The sequence below is a fragment of the Capsicum annuum genome, chromosome 2 (assembly GCF_002878395.1).
Source record: "Capsicum annuum cultivar UCD-10X-F1 chromosome 2, UCD10Xv1.1, whole genome shotgun sequence".
Taxonomy (NCBI): domain Eukaryota; kingdom Viridiplantae; phylum Streptophyta; class Magnoliopsida; order Solanales; family Solanaceae; genus Capsicum; species Capsicum annuum.
Genome location: NC_061112.1, coordinates 126,823,727 through 126,846,535, shown reverse-complemented (window position 1 = coordinate 126,846,535; position 22,809 = coordinate 126,823,727). Strand labels below are relative to the sequence as shown.

At 36.7% G+C, this 22,809-nt stretch overlaps 1 protein-coding gene and 1 long non-coding RNA gene across 2 annotated transcripts; both read right to left on the bottom strand.

Moving 5' to 3' along the window:
* Positions 1-13,350: 13,350 nt before the first annotated feature.
* Positions 13,351-14,023, bottom strand: LOC124896001. The gene is made up of 2 exons (XR_007052331.1): positions 13,877-14,023; positions 13,351-13,574 (listed from the first exon to the last, which is right to left on the bottom strand). It is a non-coding gene; the product is annotated as an uncharacterized LOC124896001 (long non-coding RNA).
* A 4,324-nt stretch (positions 14,024-18,347) lies between these two features.
* On the bottom strand, positions 18,348-21,741 carry LOC107859320 (GDSL esterase/lipase At5g45950). The gene is made up of 5 exons (XM_016704295.2): positions 21,328-21,741; positions 20,693-20,823; positions 20,262-20,495; positions 18,972-19,221; positions 18,348-18,567 (listed from the first exon to the last, which is right to left on the bottom strand). Exons 1-5 carry the CDS (start codon positions 21,620-21,622, stop codon positions 18,377-18,379), a joined length of 1,101 nt encoding a protein of 366 aa, XP_016559781.1. The 5' UTR covers positions 21,623-21,741; the 3' UTR covers positions 18,348-18,376.
* Positions 21,742-22,809: the final 1,068 nt, after the last annotated feature.

Here is a 22,809-nt window from a genome sequence, read left to right as displayed (position 1 = left end):
ACCGCCCCCTTCCCCTGACTCCCAGGCTCGCTCGAGCCCAGGACCGCACCCTCCCCTCCCCAATCCCAGGCATGCTAGTGCCCAAGATCGCCCCCTTTCCCTCGGGTCCCAGGATCGCTCGAGCACAGGACGGGCCCCTCTCCCGATCACTGCCCCCTTCCCCCCAGTCCCAGGCTCGCTCGAGCCTAGGACCGCCCCCTCCCCTCAGGTCTCAGGCTCGCTCGAGCCAGGAACCGCCCAATCCTCCCGATCCCGGGCTCGCTCAAGCTCAGGACCGCCCCCACCCCCTGGTCCCGGGTTCGCAAGAGCCCGAGGACCGCCCCCTCCCCCCCCCCCCTCGGGACCCAGGCTCGCTCGATCCCAGCATCGCCCCCTTCCCCTGGTCCCAAGCTTGCTCGAGCCCAAGACCGCCACCTCCCCCCGATCCCAGGCTCGCTCGACCCCAGGACCGCCCCCTCCCCCCAGGTCCCAGGCTCGCTCGAGCCAGGGACCGCCCAATCCTCTTGGTCCCGGGCTCGCTCGAGCTCAGGACCGCCCCCTTCCCCTACCCCTCGGGACCTAGGACCGCCCCCTCTACGGGGTCCCAAGCTCGCTCGATCCCAGGATCGCCCCCTCCTTCCAGGCTCGCTCGATCCCAGGACCACTCCCCTCCCCCCCGGTCGGCCTGGTCCCAGGCTCGCTCGAGCAAAGGACTGCCCCCTCGATCCCATGATCGCTCGAGCCTAGGACTGCCCCCTCTCCCCGCTCGAACCCAGGATCGCTCCCTCCATACAAGGACCCAGGCTCATTCGAGCCCAAGACCTCTCCATATCCACCGAGTCCCGAGCTCGCTCGAGCCCAGGACAGCGCCCACCCCCTGTACACAGGCTCGCTCGGTCCCAGGACCGCCCCATCCCCTCGGGGACCCAGGCAAGCTCGAGCCAAGGACCACCCCCTCCTCCTGGGTCCATGGCTTTCTCGAGCCCAAGACCACCCCCTCTTCCCCGAGCCCAGGCTCGCTCGAGCCCAAGACCACCCCCTTCCGCCCGAGTCCCAGGCTCGCTCTAGCCAAAGACCGCCCCCTTCCCCCCGGGACCCAAGCTCGCTCGAGCGCACGCCCCCTCTCCTCTCCTATCCTAGGCTCGCTAGAGCCCAGGACCACCCCCTTTCCCCGGGTCCTAAGCTCGCTTGAGCCCAGTGTTTTTGACGAAATTTTGCCTTTTTGAGAGTCGCCACTTAATTTTGAAAATAAATTAAGAAACCTTTATAAAATACTTAGACGATTAAAACAAGAAAATCGTTTAAGTTAGAGATTCTGAGTAAGAAGTTCCTATTAACGTTTTAGGAAGGTGTTAGGCACCTAAAACGTCCGCTAACTTGCGGTTATCCAGACTGTTTGAAAATCATCTTTTGACCAACTTCAAAAAGATTAATTTGTTGAAAAGTAGTTGATTAGAAAAAGCTTTTGCAAAATCAGTTTTTTAGCGACTTTGGTTAGGTATTTAACTAGGTTCGCAAAGAAGCACGTAAACAAGTAAACGAAAAGAAAAGAGGAAAAAGCGGGGAGGTAGTGATTTAGTCTTTTAAGCCCAAACCATCGATCCTGTCCTAATCTAGTTGGGTTTTCAACCCATTTCCACCTGTCCTAATTCTATGTTTTCGAGCCCTTTTTAGCTCGAGTTTCCACTTCACCTGTATTAAATACAATTTTGGCTTCGAGGCCCAAATGAATAACTAAACAAATAAGGAAATAAATATGACAACAATAAATAAATAACGACAACAAATAAAGAAATAGAAATGAGGCTCGGGGCTCGTCGTCGCTTCAAGAATGGGACTTTAACCCGTTCTTCTTCTTTCGACTCCTTGTATACGGTATGCCATAAGATTGACTTCAAACTTTCCTTTGGGATTGATCCAACAAGGTAAGCCTCATGGGCCAATGAATGTGCAAGAGGGAAGGAGTCCGTGGAGGACTCAAGAGATTTCCATGCAGAGAGAAAAAGAAATAAAGCACATTAGTACATGATCGAACAAAGGAAGGGGAGGAAAATAAAGTGAAGGGAGCTAACACATGGTCAATAAGAGATAGGGAAAACTAAAGGAGACAAATGCAAATTTAACTAAAACCTAGCGACAATGGTATGGGTTTTACATAATTAAAAGCCGGTTGAAAAATAGTAGGAACTTATTCAGGTTATTTCAAACAAGTTCAATCGAAATGGGCGAATTAGCAACAATTAGCGCATAATTAATTAAAGAAGAAAATACTAATGGAACTAGCACATGATTAACTAAAGGACAACCCAATATCTACAGAGAATAAAAACGCAATCTTGAGCGATAATGCGAAAATTAGAAGTACAATCACGGAATAGTAATAAACTAAAAAGGGATTACACAAAATTGTTTTGAATTTGAATAAGGTTGCCCAAAAGAAATTAACAAATTCCTCTCCGGGATGCCAATGGATATTAACAATTATGTGCTTCTTCTATACTCCAGCAAAGCAGAGTAATCATACAATCTCAAGAGAGCAGGCTTTTCAAATGAGAATCTAAATTTTACAGGTGAGACAGTGAAAACAATCAATTGACGAAACGATCAGTAAATGGAACATTCTTCGACAAGACGAAAGCAAATGAATAAGTATGATTTTCTTCAAATAAACAATCAAGTATCCAGCATCCACAAAACACAACTAGACCTATCCTTCTAATATGATTTCGTTACTGAAAATGAACTTAAAGGAAAATGGAAAACAAACTTTCAGGTCTTGATACCCAAAAAAAAAAATCAGTCTACAAAAGAGAATTGACAGGACATACCAAAATAATTTCTCTTAACATGGAACAAAACCCGCGCAAACTTAGTATAAGATTCATCAAGGCGCAATTTTACCATGAGTAATCAATCAGATTACCATTTTTTGAACCTAGTCGTACCAGTTTCATCAATGGAATAAAGCATAAGCTAACCACACGAGAAGAACATTTTCAGCAGCTTACAAACAACATAATCGCAAAGTAATCGCATGCGACAAGAATATAATCGCAACCAACCTACAACCTCCGAAGCCCCTACAACAAGTAAATCCCAACATACAAAAGGGAAAAATAAAACAATTTGGGTGAAGGTGCACTCAGGCAAAGTAACATTCAAACATAAAGCTTTTGTTTTTCTTCTTCTTAGAAATAAATATAGAATCAATTTTGAGGTAGCTGGGCAAACAGTTAAGGCAACAATATCACAAATAAATCCTAAGGCCAGTATACCCATCTACAGTAAAAATACCAGCCTTATTTGTGGTTACGACTAACGACTATGGCTACTAAGAAAGAGATGAAGGTAGAAGACGATAAACTAAAGGAGAGTGGAGTGTATTTACCTCCTTGAGGGCAGCAAACGCGACGACGAGCTATCAGCAAAACCGTTACCGCCGGGAGTTGAGGCTATCGACTCAGGAATTTCCAATTAATTGATCAGTTTCCCAAAAAGAAGAACGAAAGAGAAGTTTTTCACAAAAATAAACTATTTTGCCTGCCGAACCCTTTTCCTCTCTCCTCTTTTCTCCTACAATTTTGAACCCACTTTTCGAACCAGCCCCTCAATAAAATTTCTTATTCAGTTTTTCCAAGAACCCTAGAACTTCTAACCCTCAATTTTTCCCTTCTATCAAATTTTCCAAAGAGACCCGAAAGCAAAAAAGAAAAGCCCCCCCTCCCCCCGTTTCTGCTCTCAAGAGAGCTATTTATAGAAGTTCCAAGAATAGATCCCTTGAAGCTCAACTCCTCAGTAAATGTTGAAAATTATAAAGGTCCGGGTGTTGACACCTAATTTTTGCCCTCCATAACTAAGTTTAGGTCGGGTAAGAAATTGGGACCGCCCCCCCAATCCTAGGACCCTCCCTTTGTCCCAGGATAGTTCGAGCACAAGACCGCCCCCACCCCTGGGTCCCGAGCTCGCTAGAGCCCAGGACCGCCCCCTCCTCCCACCCTCAGGACCCAGGCTCGCTTGAGCCCAAGATCGCCCCCTTCCCTGGGTCCCAGGTTCACTCGAGCCTAAGACCGCCCCCTCCACCAAGTCCCAGGCTCGCTCGAACCCAAGACCACCGCCTCCCCCTATCCCAAGCTCGCTCGAGCCCAAGATCGCCCCCTCCCTCTGGGTCCCAAGCTTTCTCAAGCCTAGGATCGCCCCCTCCCCCCGGGTCCCAGGCTCGCTCGAGCCCAAGACCGCCCCCCCCCCCCGGGTCCCAGGATCGTCCCCTCTCCCAGGTCCCAGGCTCGCTCGATCCAGGACCACTCTCTTCCCCCGATCCCGGTCTCGCTCGAGCCCAGGACCGCCCCGTCCCTCCGATCCCAGACTCGCGTGAGCTTGGGACCGGCCCCCGAATCCCAGGATCACTCGAGCCCAGGACCTCCCCCTAGTCCCAGGCTCGTCCGAGCCCTAGACTGTCCCTTCTTTTTCCCCCCCCCCCGGTCCCAGGCTCCTTCAATCCTAGGTCCGCCCCCTCCCTCCCCGCCGGTCCCAGGCTCGCTCGAGCGTAGGACCCCCACTCCCCGATCCCAGGCTCGTTTGAGCCCAGGACCTCCGCCCCCCGCGGTACCTGGCGCGCTTGAGCCCTCCCTACCATCAATCCCAAACCATCTAACTACATAAAGCTATGAAAATAATTAGAAAGGTACTCATAGTTTTAATACTTCTGATGATTGCTCACGGCGACTTTCCATCCAGATTTTGCCATCTTTAAATCAAATGTAAAGCAGAGTTAAAGCAAAAAAATTGTCACTAAAAAGCACATAATCTCAAGCAATCAAAAGATGGAAATTATAAGAGAAATAAAATGATACAAGAGTCGAAAAAAGAATAATAAATCAAGGAAACAAAGAACCATTTTCGCACACAAAACTTTCTCCACTTACTCCTTTAAATAGCATATATAACTAGAATTGTCAAGAATCAGAGCATTCATCCAGATGTGTATACGCAAAATACTGATAAAGCAAATGATTTACTAGTAGTTTGCATATTTAACAGATATTTTTGGATGTTATTAAGTGTAAATCAAGGAAAAAATTAAGAAAAACTCATTAAAAAGAAGGGCAATCCGATACACTAAAGCTCTCGCTATACATAGATTTCGGGGAAAGCCCGGACCACAGGCTCCATTACATTTCGACAAGAGGTTGTTTACATGTTTTCTCCTGATCACATTCAACTTTACCAGCGACTTAAAACAAAACTCATTGACAATACAAAATTTCCAAAAAAATGAGAACACACATAGATGATAATTTGGAAGAAAAATGATAGTATTATAATAGATGCCTTCAAGAATTAGTGACCTTCAATCAAGAAAATAACTTTAAAAACTAATTAACAATCAAAATACAGAAATTAATGAAAAACACAGATATGACAGATTAAGAGACACGAATCTGATCAAGGAAAAATTTCAAGCGACAAAGACGGTCAAACATTCTTTAAAAAAAAAATTGGGATAAAACAGAAGTTAGACAAATAGAATGTCTGAACATTCAACAAAAACAACATACCCAAGAATTCAAGTTCTATTTTTCTAAAGTATGAACTCATACTTGTGATCAACAAGCACCAGCTGGTTCATTGAGAGGTAAATAAGACTCCTGAAAGCTTCTTTACTGGTAGAGTAAGAATAATTGTAACACAGCAAAATGGAGCAAGAAAAAGCAAAAACTATCATCTCTGCAAGACTAAATGTAAGAAAAAGATAGAATGCTACAAGTCATATCAGTGTTTGTTATAGACTTCTTTTTTTAAACCGATAACTTTCAGTGTTTGTTAAAGATTTCTTCTCAAAATGACACTGAAGTCAAAAAAGATCACAACAACTGCTCAATAGCATGGAACGGGAGAAAAGACTGACCTAAATGAATTCCTTAGGAGAGCACATTCACTTTTCAAACATTGAAGCTTCTACGTAACCCCTAGCCCAAGCATGTAGGCAAAGCCGAACACGCGCATCATACGCGAGCACCCAATGCCACAGGCACAATGCACTGTATTAGATTGGAAATCATCATGGATAATACTGGTAGAGTAACTGTACATTGTAAATTTGTTTGTTATCAATAAAGGTCAGTGGCATGAAAAGTTGGAAGGCGAGCGGGAAAAGAACCTGGCGCCCTCCACTTTCAGTAACAGTCGTCCTAAAAACAGGTGTAAGCAGATTTAAACTGAAACTCAGGAAGTTTTGTGCTTTAGGTTTTGTTACTAGTTCATGAACAAAGCTCACGGATGAGTCAGAATGATTTGGAACTTTGACCTCGTGGGTTATGCCAGAAGAAATGTTAATATCTACCTTAGTTGAGAGACCACTATATTCTGCCATAGATTGCATATTAGCTGCTCTAGAGGCAGGGATCCGTTCATCAATTCTTTGATTTCAGCAGCAGGACTGAAAAATGGAGGTGCACTGGGGACATATTCATCAGAAGTTACCTTCTTCTGTAAATTCCCAGAGGTCATATCCTGAAAGTGATTAAATTAGCTTCACAAGAGAGTGTCTACGTTCTCTAGATGATATGAGTAACTACGTAGTACATGAGAAAAAACCCATTGCACGAGTAGATCAATTTAAACTCAACTCCGAAACATTCTGTAAAGTGGAAAAGAAAACTGTAGCCATCAACAATAGCTAATCAGCCTTGGTGATCATTTTAGTAAAGTCATATTATCATCACCTCTTGGTGAGGGACGAATCGAACTACTCACATTTCTCAGTTTGAAAAGTGTGCTCTTTTACTTGTGTAGCAAAACCTGACATTTGAAAATTTAAGAAAAAAAAAGCATTACATATGTCGACTAGTGCTTCATGTCAATGTGACCACCTCCTATTACTTTGCAGGTGACAACCCATTGTTCAGCCTGCAATGAACAATGTCCAGCACAGTAAAAGAGGCGTGGAAGAAGGAAGAGAAGTTGAAGAGCGAGGGATGTTTCAACCTTGGCACTCATGTGAGTTCCATGAAAGGAAAGAAATAGGAGAACTTTTAAAGATACAGAGAAAAATATGTATATCTGAGGAATAGCCTATCGTTCCTAGTTTCTTTTTGGTGCACCTACTAAATTCCTGTTTGTATAGAAGTCTTAGAAGACTGGGTGTCATTCGCCAAACATAGACAATCATATTATGTCGTAGATTCTCTATGGTATACTGCTTGCACACATGATTTTTCCATTATTAATATAGTTATCATCGTTATTAAGAAAAGGATTGAATGTCTGAATGCAGAAGTCATTCATAACCATTGGTATAACATAATCAGTTCACCAGTAAATCTTAGTTTTAAATCAATTGAAAACTTACAACGTATCCAGTATATTCCCACAAAGTGGGGTTCATGGAGGGTAAGTGTATGCGGTCTATACCACTAGCTCAGAATGAAGTAGAGAGGCTGTTTCCGATGGACCCCCGGCTCAGGACAAAATCATATAAGACGACATCATAAAATAAAAAAACAAAATGGAATTCAATTGAAAACTTTGCAAATGAATAACTCAGAACTACAATACCAAGTTGAGGAATTCTAAATCATATTTATGAGAAACAGTAATTTTCTCAGATAGCTAATGATCATTTTTTTAGTATATTGTCAATAATTCATTATCAGGAAAAAAAGTAAATAGTCACATAATCTCTTTTTTTTTAGTATATTGTCAATAATTCATTATCAGGAAAAAAAGTAAATAGTCACATAATCTCTTTTTTTTTTAATAACCACGGCGTCCCGGCAAATTTGCACGCATTCTGGCTAACTTCATGGGGTACCTTCTACTAGTACAGGTACTCAGCAATTTTTTTAATCTAAGGCATGGATAGATGGGAAGAAATCACTTTGTATTTTTTTGTCTCTCGTGGAATTTGAATCCGAGACCTCATGGTTCTTAACCTCTTCATTAAACATTAGGTCACACCCTTTATTGCTAAATAGCACACGATCTCAAGTCGTGGAAGATGAAAACTAAGATTTATAATTCTTAGAAATAGCAACGCACAGATTCTAAAGTAAGAGTGCAGATTAAGACATCACATAAGAGCACATTCAGACAACGATTAGTGACGAGCATCATATATTCCTTAAAGGTTATCTGGGAATAACTGCTTCAATTTTGGATAATAGCATCATAGTAGAATTCAGTATAACCAAGTTCTAAAGCTAATTCCATTTTCCAATAATACATTAATTGGACAATTTGAAATTAAAAATTTCAAGAATATGGGGAAATCCCTGTTTTCATAAATTGGAGTTCAAGTTAGTTGAAGTTAGTGGAAATCCAAATCAGTTGGTTTTAAAAGTTAGTTAGAAACAGTGCAGCTACAGTAGTCTGTTTCCAGAAGTTAGTTAGGAGTGACAAGTTGAGTCGGTTATCAAATAACTGTTTCATTAGATAACTTTGATCATCTCAGTTACATCATTGTCTATAAATACTCATTGTAATCATCATTTACAACATATATGAAAATTGCAACTCTTCCTCCTAAAATTCTATTTTCTCTGTTTCTTCTCATCTTCTAATTTCTCTTGATTGTATCCTCAAATCTCCATTCCTGGACAATCTTTCGATCCTCGAATCTTTGAGATTCCTGAAATCGAGTAACATTGGTATCAGAGCTAGTCTTCCTCGGCATCAATGGTGAAAGGTGTAAGAATAACGGGTGATTCAATAACTGAAGCTGCTGCTGCAGAGATGGGAGATCTGCGTGAGATGATGCAAAATTTGGTTACAGAGGTAGGTAATTTGGCGGGAAAGGTCTCATCATTAGAGAGGTTGGATAGTGTTGTTATGGAGTTGAGGCAACAACTAGTAGGGGAAGGTCGGAGGAATAATGTTCCTTTAGGGCATGAAGAAAATCATGACCAGGAGGGGGAATTGGAAATAGAGAAAGGAGCCCTAACTATGGTACTACTTCTCAATTTCCCAATTCTTCTAATTTTCAGCATTCTCATTTCAATAGATGGTCGAGATGGAGTTTTTAAAGTTTTTTGGGGATGATCTTCGATCTTGGTTATTCAAGATTGAGCAATTCTTCTCTATGGAGAATATTACACCTGAGGATAAGGTAACCATAGCATCTATGCAGTTGGAAGGGGAAGCTATCTAGTGGCATGTTTCTTTCATGAGATACAGACAGTATGTGCAGGCTATTAGTTGGAAGGAATATGTAGGAGCTTTGGTAGAGAGGTTTGGGATTGACTTTGATGATCCCATGGAGGAAATTAAGAAGATTAAGCAGACAGGAAGTGTAAGAGAATATCAAGCAGCTTTTGAAAGAAGTTTAACTAGGGTGAACTTATCAGAGGAGAATGCTATCAGTTGCTATATTGGAGGCTTGAAAACTGAACTCAACATTGTTGTCAAGATCACAAAACCTTCCTCTCTTTCTCAGGCTTACAAGAGTGTAAGAATGCAAGAGGCATATTTGTTTGCTATGAGACAACATTCCAGTAATTCTTTTCAAGTCAATGCAAGAAAGTTTGCAGATCAAAAGTACTCTAATAGTAAAGGCATTCTACCTACTCCTAGTAGCATTACTTCTGGATTCTCTAAAGGGGTGAACAAGAGAACTCTAAGTATTAAGGAGATGAATCATAAGAGAGCAAGGGGTTTGTGTTATTTTTGCAATGACAAATACATGCCTAGTCGTAAATGCAATAATTCAAAACAGTTGTACTTATTGGAGGTGGATGAATCTGAAGATTTAGATGAGTCACATATTAAACAAGATGGTGAAGTCCAAGAAGAACAAGGTGATCAGTTGGAGTTGGGACAGCCTGTAGAACATATGGAAATTTCTATGCATGCCTTGAATAGTTCATTGGGATTTAGGACCCTGAAGGTGATTGGTTATCATTCCAAAATGGAGTTGCATATCCTAATTAACACTGGAAGCTCACATAATTTCATTGACCCTGACTTGGACAGTAAATTAGGTTGTGAAGTGAAACCTATTAAACCGGAAGTGGTGGTTGCTGCTAATAGTAGCATGCAAGTAGATAAGATGACAACCATTACTTGGTTGCTGCAAGGAGCTAAATTTTGTACTGATTTTCTTTTACTTCCTCTTGGTTCTTGTGGAGTAGTGTTGGGAGTTCAGTGTTACTCACTTTGGGCGATATCAAACTGAATTTCAGAAAATTAACGATGGAATTTTAGTATAAAGGGAAAAAAACATTTACTCAGAGTTGCCGGCAATCAAGTATTGACTTCGGGTGCAGGGAAATTAACAAAACACTCAGGCAACCAATCTCAACTGTGTATGATTCAGGTGGTTCCACAAAGTAGGGAAGAAAGCATGTGGCATCCCTCAGAAGTTGACAAGAATAAAGAAGATGATCCTGCATTACTTAAGGTATTATCTGAATTTTCTTCATTGTTTGAAGAACCTATAGGTCTACCACCTTCTAGAGGTATATATGACCATAGAATCGTATTACAACCTGGGATTGAACCTACCAATAAAAGACCTTATAGATACACCTCTGTTAAGAAGGACATTATTGAAGGCATAGTGCAATAAATGATGGATCAAGGCATCATTCAACCTAGCTGCAGTCCTTTTGCATCACTTGTGGTATTAGTAGGCAAAAAAGATGGCTCTTGGAGGTTATGTGTTGATTATAGAGATTTGAACAAATTCACTGTCAAGAACAAGTTTCCAATCCCTATTGTTGAAGATCTCTTGGATGAACTAGGAGGTTCCAAGGTATTCTCTAAAATCAACTTAAGGTCTGGATATCACCAACTAAGAATGGCAAAAGATGATGTACCTAAAACTGCTTTTAGAACCCATTCTGGACACTTTGAATATTTGGTAATGCCTTTTGTCTTATCAAATGCCCCTGCTACATTCCAAGGACTAATGAACTCTATATTTCAGAAGTTTTTAAGGAAACATGTACTGGTTTTTTTCGATGATATATTGATTTACAGTAGAATTATGGAGCAAAACATTGTGCATTTAAGGTCTGTGTTTTTTAAGATGGTGGAACATCAAATTTTTGCTAAGAAGAGCAAATATTTCTTTGGTGTTAAAAGAATTGAGTATCTTGGTCATTTTATAACAGCTGAAGGTGTGTCTACTGATCCACAAAAGGTTAAGGCTATAAAGGAATGGCCTACCCCATCTACATTGAAATAATTGAGAGAATTTTTTGGGTTAGCTGGATATTACAGGAGGTTCATACAAGGGTTCGGTATCATTTCCAAGCCTCTTATTGACCTCACTAAGAAGGATAAATTCAAATGGAAGGATACAACACATAAGTCCTTTATGCAGTTGAAGGAAGCATTAACTCAATCTCCTATGTTAGCTTTGCCAGATGAGAGAAAAACATTTATTGTGGAGACTGATGTCAGTGGATATGGTATTGGTGTTGTACTTATGTAGGAGGGGCATCCTATAGCCTTCATTAGCAAGGAATTATCACCAAAACATACAGCTTTATCAGTATATGATAGGGAGTTATTAGCTATTGTTCAAGCAGTTACTAAATAGTCTCAGTACTTGTTAAGCCAAAAGTTTGTTATCAGGACAGACCAAAAAGCTTTAAAGTTTCTCATGGAACAAAAACTACACACCAATTCATAATTACTATGGCTGACTAAGTTGATGCCTTTTGCCTATTCCATTGAGTACAAAAAAAGGGTTGAGAACAAAGTGGCCGATGCACTCTCTAGAGTGACTGGTGCTAAATTGCTTGCTTTAATTATCTCTCCTACAAAAACTGACCTTTTCAATGATATTGTGGCTAGTTGGCATACAGATCCAGAGCTCACTCAACTAATTGCTGACTTAGAGGCAAATCCTACATCACACAGACAGTTCACCTGGGAACATGGTCAGTTGAGGAGGAAAGGAAAGCTAGTGATTGGAAAGGTGCAGAACTTGAGGAAGGATATTATGTCCCTATGGCATCCTGGTCCCTTGAGGGGCCATTCAGGAGTAGATTCTACCTTTAAAAAGTTGTTAACACTGTTCTATTGGAAAACTTTGAGATTTGATGTAAAGGACTTCATTCTGAAATGTGATGTTTGTCAGAAAAACAAATCTTTTTTGGCGGCTTATCCTGGTTTGTTACAACCTTTACCAATTCCAGAGGTGGTGTGTTCTCAAATTAGCATGGATTTTATTGATGGTCTTCCCAAATCACAGGGTTTTGAAGTAATACTGGTGGTGGTGGACAGATTAAGTAAATATGGTCACTTCATGCCACTCAAGCATCCTTATACTGCTCAATCTGTTGCTAAGGTGTTTTTTGATACTACTGTGAGACTACATGGTCTACTAGATGCCATAACAAGTGATAGAGATGCAGTTTTTCTCAGCTCTTTCTGGCAAGAGCTTTTCAATCTTCAAGGTGTGATGTTGCATACTTCTACTGCATATCATCCCCAGTCTGATGGTCAGACTGAGGTCTTAAATAGATGTCTTGAGACTTATTTGAGATGTTACTGCAATGATGATCCTTCTGCTTGGGTTACTTGCTTACCTATGGCCGAATACTGGTATAGCACATGTTTCCACTCAGCTATCCAGACTACACCTTATGAGGTGCTTTACGGTAGACCTCATCCTCTATATCTACCCTACTTGCCAGGTGAATCGGCTTCTGCGGAGATGGATACTACACTAATTAATAGAGAGCTTAAGTTACAGCTCCTTAAGCACCATTTGCTCCGAGCTCAACATAGAATGAAACAACAAGCTGATGCTCATAGGAGTGATATAAGTTTTAATGTTGGTGATTGGGTCTATTTTAAAGTGCAACCTTACAGGCAAACCACTATATCTCACTATTATTCTCATAAGTTGGCTGCCAAATATTATGGGTCATTTCAGATCATTAAAAGTGTTGGTCTTGTTGCTTATACACTGTTGCTGCCAAGTTCTGTCAAGATCCATCCAATTGTCAATGTATCCCTACTCAAAAAATGCTATGCAATACCCTCTACTATCTCTTGTCCTCCTACTGTGGACTTAGTCAATCCCAATTGTCCCACTCCTGAAGCTGTTTTGCAGAAAAGACTAGTCAAGAAAGGCAATAAAGTGGTGGCACAAGTGTTTAGTGAAATGGTCTGATCTACCTGCCGATGTTGCTACTTGGGAGTTTGCTAGTGTATTGAAGACCAGGTTTCCTTCTTTTGATCCTCGAGGACAAGGCTTTCTATGGTGGGGAGGGGGGGGGGGGAGTATTGTTATCATAAATTGGAGTTGAAGTTAGTTGAAGTTAGTGAAAGTCCAAATCAGTTGGTTTTAAAAGTTAGTTAGAAACACTGCAGCTACAGTAGTCTGTTTCCAGAAGTTAGTTAGGAGTGACAAGTTGAATCGGTTATCAAACAATTGTTTCATTAGATAGCTTTGATCATTTCAGTTACATCATTGTCTATAAATACTCATTGTAATCATCATTTACAGCATATATGAAAATTGCAACTCTTCCTCCTAAAATTCTATTTTCTCTGTTTCTTCTCACCTTCTAATTTCTCTTGATTGCATCCTCGAATCTTTGAGATTCCTGAAATCGAGTAACAATCCCACAGAGATAAAGACCCTAAAAAACAACAAAAACAAACCCGCATAGAATAAGAAGATAAATATCAAAATAAATTCAAATTTCAAGAATATGGGGAAACCTCTCTAACCCACTTTGGGGCGTTGTTATCAAGACCCTCAGTGAACATCTGCTACTCAAATCGCTTGTATAATTAAGGAAAGAAAACATAAACATTAACAAGAAAAACACAATGCATCACCTTAACTAAACGCAAAACAATAAAATACCCAGAATGTAAGAAAATGTTGCAGTAGAAATCGAGGAAGAACAGTAGTGTTAAACAAGAAAGTAATGAATACCTAGAAGAAGAAGCAAAGATTTATCACTCTGTTCAAACGGGGAGGAGTAGAAACTACAAGTGGTGAGGGAGGAGAGGTGTGAGGTTGGAGAAAAAACAAATCGAAGTCGAACGTTGGAATTTGAACCGCTGTTTTTCTCTCTCTGCCTTTCCCTAAATAGGCGTATGTTTATCTCAATTAATTGAAAAAGCTAAGTAACTCCCCTAACTTATTTTTACTAAACTCAAAACTTTCTATTATTTTTATTAATTACTATCTAAAAAAAAAAAAAAAAAATTAAATCAGTCGAGTACATTCATAAATCATAAAAATTTTAAATGCGTAATTTTAATTATCTAGTACATCCACTCAATAATCAAAATTATTTATGTCTAACTTCAATATTATAAATTTAAATGTTAATTCTGTTTTCGAGCAAAAATAAAGTAATTAATTATTGTATATTTAAAAATTATGTGTATTCAAATGTTAATTGTGTATTCGAAAATTACAAAATAAGAAAAATAGAAATAGAAAGTAATTTATATAAGTTGCACAAATAATCGATCTTACTAATTTAATTTAGATACATTCTGTCTATCAAAGTTTAACTCATCCAAGTTTAATATACTTATCATTTATCTGATCAGCTATAAGTTTTTAATAGGTTGTAATGCTCATGTAATACCGACAAGACCAATTTTAAGATTTTTACCTCGATTTTCTTATCAGATTTAAGTTTTACTTTTTCTTGTAAGGAAAATAAAAGTAACCATAAATATTTTACTTTTCCTGAAAGGAAAATATAAAACTTTTCCATATTTGGCAAACCTCTTTTTTTGAGGAAAGATTTTATACATTTATAAATAGAAGACCCCCTTCTCATACCATAACATAATAGCATCCACAATATAGTCGTTAAAAGAGTCTGGTTTAGGGGAGATTTCTCCCATAGGTTTATGCTTTTTTATAGGTTTTATTTTTTTAATATTTTTCTTAATATGTAGGTCGTTTGACTGAATCATATTAATAATATGTCTTTTTAATATATGTTTTATTTGTCATCTGAATTATCACCGTTGGTTTGCAAACTAATAGCTTCTGCATGACGCCCTCTTGATTTCGAACCCAACAAGTAGTATCAGAGTCTATGGTTCAGAGATCCAGTGGTTTGGTAAAGTGATGCTGAAGATAAGTCAATGACAGTTCTAATCAATTTGCAATCAATTGGATGGTAATGAAGATTTTGTCCAACTACATGTAGAGAAGATATTTCAATCATATTTTCAACATTCCTGCTGTCACATCTTTGAAAATAAAGATATCTTTTAACCCTATTTAGGGCTCCAATATTTTTAACCCAAAAGGGCTAATATATTTTTAACTCCAAATGACTCAATTTTTAAGCATGATAAACAGCAGAGATCAATGAAGATTATGTGAAGAACCAAAATTATGCATATGATATAAAGAAGGCGGATCAAGTCAAGAAAATCAAGCAAAAAAAAAGGAGATTTGTTAGGATTTTTGTCTCGATTTTCTTACCAAATTTAAGTTTTACTTTTTCTTGTAAGGAAAATAAAAGTAATTATAAATACTTTTACTTTTTCTGAAAGGAAAATATAAAACTTTTCCATATTTGGCAAACCTTTTTCTTGCAGGAAAGATTTTGTACATTTATAAATAGAAGACCCCCTTCTCATACTATAACATAATAACATCCACAGTGTAGTCGTTAAAAGAGTCTGGTTCAGGAGAGATTTCTCCCATAGATTTATGCTTTTTCATAGGTTTTATTTTTTTAATATTGTTCTTAATATGTAGATGGTTTGACTGAATCATATTAATAATTTGTCTTTTTAATATATGTTTTACTTGTCATCTGAATTATCACCGTTGGTTTGCAAACTAATAGCTTCCGTATGACGCCCTCTCGATTTTGAACCCAACACATAGACCATATAATTTAGATTTGGACATGAAGCTGACACTTTCTTTTTTGAGTAAACTATAAAAAAGCAGATGCACCTAACAAATTTCAATTCTTTCAGTTTTATATCTGAATTATTATGTGTATGTATTTTTTATTTGAATTATCATCAAATATCTATCAAAGAAACACCTCAACTATTAAGTATTTTCGTTTCTTACCTGGATGATAGTGATATTCCATGTAAGAAAAACGAATAACTAATAATTAAGGTGTGGTGATAGTTTAGGGATGAAATTCAAAAAATATGATACTTTTGTGTATGTTTTTGATCATTAACTCTTTCTTTTTAAAGCAAGTGCTCTGCAATTAGCTTCATTGTGTAAGGTCTATTAAATCCATCAAAAAATTTAAATGAAAGAGATTGGGTTTACGTAAGACCTTGCTTTAATTTTAAGTCTAATGAGAAAAATAGGTTTTATATTCTCTTCCAGCCGTTACAATTTTGAATATAAACTTAAGCTGTTCTTTTTCCTAGGGGTTGTGTATTTTGTTGTGCATAGATAGATACTTCCATCAATGAGAAAAAATGGTTCTCAAAACTTAAAAAATTACTTTTACAAATTAAGCCTTTTATGTTTGTTAACAAATTTATTGACAAAATATATATGTGGCAGGGCGTAATTTCAACGGAACTGCAGCTAGAATATTTTAAAATATACCATCGAACCATAATAAATGGTACGTATATACTTTCCGTCATATTTCGAATACATATATGCCTCTATCATTAATGAAATAGTACATATATACCCTTCACACTAATGGTATATGTGTGTACCCAAAATATGATGGAAAATATATACGTATTATTTATCAGAGTTTGAAATATATTTGGAGATGAAAGAACAAAAGTGCTACAAGCACCGATAAGTATTGGCACAAATGATTTTGTCATTAATTTTTAGCACCCAATTTCGAAGACACTCGTATACTGTCTCTGCCTACCAGCAGTTGTTGCTGCAAAATGCCCAACAGTTTCCCCAAGTAATGTCTCTTTCAAATACATTTAAAATAAATTATGTTCTATATATACATATGATCCCAATATAAAAATATAAATTTTTTATATATACATATGACCGCTATATAAAAGAAATACAATTGAATTACTTATAGATCATTTTGTAAAAAGTACTCCATCCACTCATTTTTTCATGTCCAGTATTCATTCGGCACACTTGTTAAGGAGTAATAAACAATCTTTAAATATAATGAATTTCATGTTTTTGGAAATAATTATAATTAATATTTAGGATTAATTAAATACTAAGTCGTAAATTATCTCTTATTTTTTTAAACTAAACAAATAAAAATAAATATCTAATTTTAATATAATGAACAAGTGAAACGGTCCCAATGGACAGTAAATGTTAGGTGTTGCAATTTAATGGCAATAACAAACTAGTGACCAATATGAATGATTTGTGGTGCAACTTTGAAGTTAGAACTAGAGAAGTATTTCTGTTGGCTCAAAATCTTGAAATTTTTTTGCATGTATGCTCAAGCGTCCATTACGTGGATAACTAATTAATCACTTAAATTATTTCACATTCTTTAAGTATATATTTAGCTATTCTCGATAAACCGTATAACCTCATGACTATTTCAATTGATGTTGACGCGTATAATTGAAGGGCGAGGGTGCACATTTTGTGTGACTAACTTATATCTACGCAAAATAGACATTTGAGAATATGAGCACAGATAACAATTGAATGACTCCACATTAATGCTTACAATATGTTACCATTTGATGGCATTAACATAACAGGATAGAATCAGAGGTAACATATACAGTAAGATTTATCCTATTGTTAGGTGTAATTAATTATTCTTTATTTCAAAACACAAATTGAAACTCAGAATAATAATTATTTTTCCATTATAAAGGCTAAAAATTGTATATTTGTGAAGTTCACCTATAACGCTTAGGATTTCTAATCTGATCCAAATTGTCCAAGCTCCAAAGTAAGGAAGGCCACTCTAAAAGAAGCCCCACGTGCAATTATTGAATGATTTAATTTTTACTTCTATATTTTTTACGGTGAAATAAAATTATTTGTGTTTCTTAAAAATTTCAAACACATTATCGCAATATCTTCCAAAACTAAAGGCATAAGGTCAATGGCGTTTTGGCTGGTGACCTCCATTGCACTTTGGTGGGGTATCCCTTCTAAGGTTAGCTTAAGAAGTCGATTCCTATATTGTAATTTGAGGTAGCAATGGCTTGTTCATATACAGCCCCAAGTTCTTTAAAATGATACAATTAAAGCCATTAATAATATTCTTGTAAGTGAAAAGTACAATTTAAAAAAAATAAAATAATAATAATAATAATAATAATAAAAGGAAACCACACGTTCGAAAGTTCCCAAATCGCAGAAGCTAACTTTTCCGACATGCCAATCTCGAATTATAAGGCACAAACATAGAGGAAAACACAACTATAAACTACCTATTGGTAGTAAACTCTAGTACTAACAATATTTAATAAAATAATTAAAAAGAAAGATGATGATTATTATTTATTAGTCGAATAAATCAACATTAATAGCTTTAAGAGCTTCATTAGCCATGATCTTATGCATTTTCTCAGAAGGATGAACAGCGTCCCAGTACACAAACTTTGTTCTATCACTACAAGTTTTCAACCCTTTGCAACTCTCTCCATACTCTACGGTTCCTGTCCCACAGCACCCCTTACTTGTCTCCGTAAAACCTGTTCCATATATATTTAATTTCCATTATTATATTTAATTAGCAACATAAAGTACATGTGAAATAAGTAAGATAATATGCAAGTTATATTTTTCGAGATAAGCATCTAGTAACCCTCCAACTATGACTAAAGTTGCTACGACACACTCCGACTTCATAGAGGTCCTATTATCCCCGGAACTCAATTTTAGCGTATTTCTGTCACCTTTTTGTTCTGACGTGACACCTTTATTACACAAAATAGGGCTCATGTCAAAGGAGCCACGTCAACTAAAAAAGCTGACAAAATGCGCTAAAATTTAATTCAAGCGATAATAGGACCCCCTGAAGTTGTCGTAGCAAATTTTTTCATAGTTCAAAAAAGGCTATTAGATGCTTTTCTCTATTTATTTTTTTCTTGCTTACCGAATTTATGGGGATTTTGGACAGCTTCTAGAATGACGCTATATATATCAATGAAGGAAACTTTCATCCCAAATAATCTATTAAAGGCTTGCAATGCTCTCTTGACTTTGAGATTGAAAGAGAAAGCAACTTTGTTCAAATCATCATCGCACTTGGTTTCCTCATCTCGAATGGTTCTCACAAGTGGTTCACACCCAAGAGGAGGAACTCCCACCACTGCTAATCTTTTTGCTCCAATACCATGAATTATCTGTTTGAAAATAAAATTTTTACTGTCAGTTTGTATAACTTAAATTGATAAGTATACGTTAAGCCATTATAATAAGTGTGTGTGGGCAACTATATCATAAATTTCATGTAGAACGTAACTATACTATAAATAAAAGACAAGCATATCACTAAGTAGAATTAGTAGAAATATTTTTTAAAATAAAAAAAATAATCTTATTTGATCAATCTATACATATACGCTTTGTAACATAAATAAGTTCTATTAACGAACTCGTTTTCATTTGGTATGTTACGTTATGTTTTTTTAGGAAATAACTACTATTAGAATTTTATTTAGGGGATCGGATATACTAAATTATATTTTGGGAAAACTTCAATTAAACAATGAATTGAAAGGAAAGTAAGTAAACATAATTTCCAAGGACACACAACTCTCTATCCTATGTCTTTTACCCCACGCTTTTATAGGGTGTCTGGGCTTTTTGTAAGTGCTTTTTTTAAGTGACTTAAAACTCAAAACTAAAAGTAGATAAACTTATTTTTGTACTTTGTAAGCACAGATTAAAGTGACTAAAAGCATTTTTTATCTTTGTCAAATATCTTCAAAAATAAAAAAATACTTAAAAATAAGTTAATTCAAATACCATGTTAATTAATTTAGTAGAGGCAGGCAGGTGGAAGAGCAAACATATGTACGTACAAGTCATTTCAATTCCACCAACCAAACTTTACTCAATTCAACTACCATTAATTCAAATAGAATGCAAAAACGTTTGGTTGCAAATAATTGAATTGATTTAGGGTCCTAACCCTCACCGCAATGGTAGATCTTTTGACTAAAAACATTTATTTAAAAAAAAAAAAAAAAAAGGAAAACAATGCATATAATTGCACCCTAGACGGTGGTCCAACCGTTACTCAAATGTCTAAATTTTGATAGGTAGAACTATAAATTATTACTTGATACTTATGCTGATGAACGAATATTATTAAAAAAAAAAAAAACATATAAACTTCATCTTTTGAACATGCATTTGAGGGAAGGGAGACAGATGGAACCTTGACGTGAGTAACCAAGGAACGTATCAAAAAGTCCTGGTACTGTTCCACAGTGTATTGCTTAGAACGAACAAGTTCCACAAAGTAATTTTGTAGGAAGTCATTTGTGCCCATACTTATTATGTACAATGCATCTTTCATAGTCTCTCTTGCTTTCTCAACTCCCACCATTTGTGTCAAGTGGATTTCATAGTGCCTCAGATACTCCCTTTGCTTGGCTAGTGACATTGCATTCTGATGTTTCACAAGAAAAAGAAATTCAAGGACAATAAAAGTTAAATCCATTTAACGGACTTATAAGTGGCTAGGAAGCTAAGAGAGGGTTGCACAGGTGGGAAATATACTTTACTTCCAATCTTAAGATTATGAATCGAGTCACAAATGGAGACAAAAAGTGAGAACTCCTAGGGACGGGTAAGAAAAATACGTACTGATAAATTGGCAGTGAGATCATCATAACCAGAGCCAGCTGAAGCAAAACTAATGCCGTGTAGCATATCCACTTTGTTTATTTGTGGGTCTAGAAACCCTCTGGTCATGTTTACATAACCAAGTGCCTCAGCTGCAAAATCACACTTCTACTTCAAAGACATATTTTTCAGCTGTAAACAGTACTTAGTAGCCATAGAATTAAAAGAATCCAATGTAGTTTACGTTCTCCTCTTTCATAATATTAAAAGAAAAAATTGTTACTTGGAGATTTTCATGGATCAAATATAAGCGCAATTGCAACGTTAAGAGGATATTTGAAAATTTTCATTTCCAATAGTAAAGAAATCTACTTCCTCCGATACAAACCTGCTTCCTTTTTAGTCCGTTTCAAAAATAGTGACCCCCTCTTTCTTCAATACTTTACTTCCAACTTTTCACGTGGTATGTTTGAGATCACGTGATTAAAGGACATTTTGATACATGTGACATAATTTTAATTTAAGACCACATGATTGAAAAGTCTTCTTCTTTTCTTAAACTCCGCATCAAGTCAAAATAGCTCATTCTTTTTTAAAAACAACGGAGGGAGCATTAGTATAAAGTGGTTGCTATTAGAGAGTGAATAGTCAATTACCAACGAAGTCAGTGGCAAGTTTGCCATTAGAGAACCTGCCAGTAGGTTGAGAATTAGAAAGGTCCATCCCATAAGGCAAGTAATTGGCCTTATTTGTAGTAGAAAGATGGTTATTATTTCCAGGATCTACACTTGAATCTCCAAACACCAACAAACATGTCACATTGTTCTTGGCTGCCAATTTCCTCAGTTCAGCTACTGCAATGCCTTCTACTGCAGCATTATTGTGATCATGAAATGCAACAAGAGCCAGAGATAATAGGAGAATGTGCAGCCTCATCATCAGCATTTTCATGATTATTGAGTATATACTATGTAATAAAGCTTTGTTGAATTTGGTTGGAAATATTCTTATATGCAATAAAAATGAACTAACATTAGAACTCTTTAAATAGAGTTTTTTAAGGGACTTTAATATTGTTAGGTCGACTAGTACTATGAGTCGTTTGTATGATTCATGTGGCAAAATAACTGCCTGACATGAACATGTTAGTAATTTCATATATTTCCATTCAAATTTACACTCTATAATTGTTTACCGGGTAAAAATAATTGTCCAATTTTAATTGTTCAGTTTGAAAAATTAAGAGATGATTTACTACTTTGTGTCTTTTTTACACTCTCGCTACTAAACTCTATATGTTTAACATAAGGATGATATTCTAAAATTATCATTCTACTTATTGATTTTTAAAGAATATATTAAATCAAATATGAACAAATAAAAATAAACGAATAAGGAAATAATAAATAATTAGTATGACTTTCATCGAGTTTTGACTATATAACATTAGAGTTTGGAGGAGCACATGCCCCTGATCCCCACACACCACAAAAAAAGAAAAAAAGAAGGGGTAGCAAAGCACTTCTTCTAATCCATATTAAGGAGGTGTTTGATCATGACAATCAAATTTTCCAAGAGTTTCAATTGGACGTGTTTGGTCATAAATATATATTAAAGTTATTTTTTAATTTTTGTTAAAGAAGTGAAAAAAATTATTTTTACTTTTTTAAATACAATTATAAAACTGTATTTGAAATTTTCATGATCTACACCAAGAATTATATTTGAAATAAAATGAGAAAAAAAAAAAATCTCATGACCAAATAGGCATCAAGTGAATTGTTGAGATCGTTTTCTTAGTAATTCAAAATAAGTAAATTTCTCAATGTTCAAGATGATTGATGGGACTTTTGTCCATATTTAATTGTGTGCGAATTCACTTAATATGAACAAGAGGAAGTACTTTCTACGTTCAAAATTACTTGCTATTTTTTTATTTAGAAAAATAATGATTAACACATTGATTTTATCATATTGCTCATATTAATTGATGTTTAGTAATAGACATTGAAAAATGATTTAGAAAATGCAAGTAATTAATACTAAAGATTTAACATGAAATTATTATTATTTTTTTGATATGTCAAAGTAGCAAGTCAAAACAAAATTTATTTAAAAAATAAGCGACAAGTAATTTT